Consider the following 3,164-nt stretch of genomic DNA (forward strand, 5'->3'; position numbering starts at 1 on the left):
TTTTGTTCAAACAAAAATATATATATATATATATATATATTTTGTTTTTACACAGGTGTTACCACTTATCAAGGCCGATAGGCCACTCAAGGATAAGGGTTAAAGAGTGTAGAGAGTCAAAAGGACAGTATAGTAATCGATAGTATTGGAAGTTCGGTAAATTTGTTAACTTAAGTGGAACGGCTCATTAGAAACTTGTTCACGTTGGACTTGAAGACAACCATATTATGAACAGCTGGAAAGCAGGAAAACGGAAGACAATTCCACAGGCGTGCAGTTCTAAGAAAGAAGCTTTGATCATGGAATCTATGTTTAGGTTTAGGCACAGATAAAGAGTGAGGAAAATTATTGATAATGTTTTCAGCTAGTCTAGTGTTTCTTGTGAAAGTTTGGCGAGGGGGGACCATAGATTGAAGCTCAGTCGAACACTTTCCATGAAAATAACGATAAAGCAGAGACAAACTTGCAACATCTCTTCTGTGAGATAGAGGTTGCAGCGAAGAGAAAAGGCCACAAAGTCTATTTTGAACCCTATCAAGGCAGGACAAGTCTTTTCTAGCAGCTCCTGCCCATATGTGGCAACAGTATTCCATCCTTGGATGTATCTGGCTCTTATTTGTAAGACATAGATTACAACACATAACTCAAATGACGGAGAACATTAAAACTGATCTTGATATAAAAGTGAATTTTAGGTATGTTCCCACTGCTAACAATCTGACTGATTTCCTCACCAGAGGCCTAACTATTAACAGATTTAAAGAAAACCTTCCTCTTTGGTATGAGGGGCCTGAATGGATAAGGCAGGAAGAATGCTCCTGGCACCATGATCAATTGGGTTGCCTTTCTAAGGATCAGATGGGGCGGATTTGTCCCTCGGTGAATTATGTAACGGAGAATGAAGTTACTACTTGTGTAGTCGAGCTGGAGAGATTTTCCAGCCTTAATAAATTGATTAGTGTAACTTCATTGATCTTTGAGTTTGTTAACAGATTAAAAAAGCGAGTGATGGATCCCAAGTTACAGGCAAATACCTACCTGATTAAGACAATGCAGAAACAATCCTTTTCAGCAGAACTAGACTTTTTATTAAATCCTGAAGGAAATAACGTGCCCAACTTGGTAAAGGATCTGAACCTATTTCTGGACCCCAAAGGCATTATAAGATCTAGAGGAAGAATAGAAAAAATCTGTATATCACCCATATGAAGTTCCAAATCCGGTTTTATTGGGAAAAAAGCATCGTCTGACAGAATTGATTATTCGAGAGTGCCATCAAAGAAGTCAACATTTAGGCTTGGCCACAACATTAAATGAGGTGAGATTAGCAGGTTACTGGATACCACAAGCCAGACAGGCTATTAAGAATGTGGTTAATACTTGTGCCAAGTGTAAAAGGTTTAATGCTGTTTCCTTCTCAACACCTAATCCAACCAACCTACCGCGGTGTGAATTTTTCCAAACCCTTTTTACATACTGGTGTGGATTTTACCAGTCATATTTATGTTAAAGGGAAAAATGGCGACTATAAAATGTACATTGTCCTTTTTACATGCATGGGCATTAGGGCAGTACATTTAGAACTGGTACCAGATATGTCTGCAAAATCGTTCATACAGGCCTTTGTCAGATTTACAAACGTGAATGGAATCCCCACTCACCTTTACTCGGATAATGCCCGTACATCTACTGCTGCTGCCAGAATTATAAACAAAGGGATGATAGCAGATGAATTTAAAGAACGGTTCAACTCGTACGACCTTAAACATTGTACTATTCCACTGTTTTCTCCTTGGTACGGTGGCAGCTGGGAAAGGTCTATCAAGACCTTAAAATCGTGCCTATATAAAGCTATAGGAAGAGGAAAAGTAGACTATTTTGGTCTACTAACCATTTTGTCAGACGTTCAAAGGGCAGTAAACAGCCGCCCCCTGACATGCATAAGCTCTGATGACTCTGAGCTGGACATTTTAACTCCAAACTCTCTCATGAACGCCAATGTTGGTCGTGGAATATTAATGAGGGTTGAAGACCAGGACCTGGAAACCATAGACCCGCTTACACGAAGGGACTTGATTCAAACCCTGCGTTCTCGGGAAGACAGTCTGAAAAAGTTTAGGAAACTTTGGAATGAAGACTACTTATTGAGTCTCAGAGAAAGAACCTTGAATCTAGCCGACTCTTCTTTTGAAGATAAGATAAAACCAGGAGATATAGTATTCATTAAAAGTCCTCTGAAGACTAGGCCTTTTTGGTCCCTAGGTAAAGTCCTCGAACTAATCCGAGGAAGTGATAATTTGGTACATATGGTGAAGGTGAAGAAAGGGAATGGAGCTATAGACATGCACTCCATCAAACATCTCTTTCCTCTAGAATTCTCTCAACAGCCAGAAGAACCCGACCCAACAGACATGGAACCATCAAGCTCCCAAGATGTGAGCCTTGACCCACAAAGGAGAGAGAGCATGATAATTTGGATCTGTCCAGCCTGCAACAGACCAGAAGATACTAGACATATGATAGCATGTGATACATGCGATGATTGGTTTGGTTGGTGATACATGCGATGATCGACTGCGTGGGCCTAATAGAAGCACCACCAGAAGATGAACAGTGGTGGTGTAATAACTGCAATCCTCGAGGTTTAAAGAGCAGACCCAGCCTATCAAGGGTTTAAACTGACTGTTTTATTCCCCTTAATCAGGAATCTTTTCTTTTTTTGTTGTTGTGGGGAATGTGTGTAAGAATTGAAATTGATTTGACTTACCGGGGGTGGGTCGGAGGGAAGAAAAGACACTGAACTGCTGTTTTGCCATTACGGAGAAACTGGGTATCTATTTCCTACTAAGTTAAATAGACATTCTAATCTCATTGGAAATCACGTTGGAATTCTCGCCACTGAGAGTTAGGATGTATAAAAGGAGTTGTCTCACTATGGGTTAGTGATTAGTTAAGAAGCTAGTTACCTAGCTTGCTAGTCGGTTGGCGTCTCTTAGACTGATTACCGCGTTACTGTTATTCGGCAAAAACCCTCCATTCTTGGCCTTTTGGTCAAGATCAAAGTGTAGTATCTGTTCTTCAGATGCTGCACTTCATTTTCTTGTTCTCTTTCGGTGGAGGAGAAATCCTTCACGACTGAGACAATTTTTATTTTTGTACCTTTT

At 40.2% G+C, this 3,164-nt stretch overlaps 1 protein-coding gene and 1 pseudogene across 1 annotated transcript; both read left to right on the top strand.

Annotated features, from left to right (window-relative positions):
• Positions 1-1,367: 1,367 nt before the first annotated feature.
• Positions 1,368-2,558, top strand: LOC145291069 (uncharacterized). Its single transcript, XM_080136581.1, has one exon. The coding sequence runs from the start codon at positions 1,368-1,370 to the stop codon at positions 2,556-2,558; it is 1,191 nt and encodes a 396-aa protein (XP_079992707.1).
• A 473-nt stretch (positions 2,559-3,031) lies between these two features.
• On the top strand, positions 3,032-3,164 carry LOC145291753 (U2 spliceosomal RNA; annotated as a pseudogene).

This window comes from Euprymna scolopes, chromosome 12 (assembly GCF_053919585.1).
Source record: "Euprymna scolopes isolate OS-2025 chromosome 12, ASM5391958v1, whole genome shotgun sequence".
NCBI lineage: Eukaryota > Metazoa > Mollusca > Cephalopoda > Sepiida > Sepiolidae > Euprymna > Euprymna scolopes.

Excerpts from the sequence above, each read along its gene's own strand:
- LOC145291069 (XM_080136581.1), top strand. The coding sequence starts at position 1,368 with ATGTGGTTAATACTTGTGCCAAGTGTAAAAGGTTTAATGCTGTTTCCT.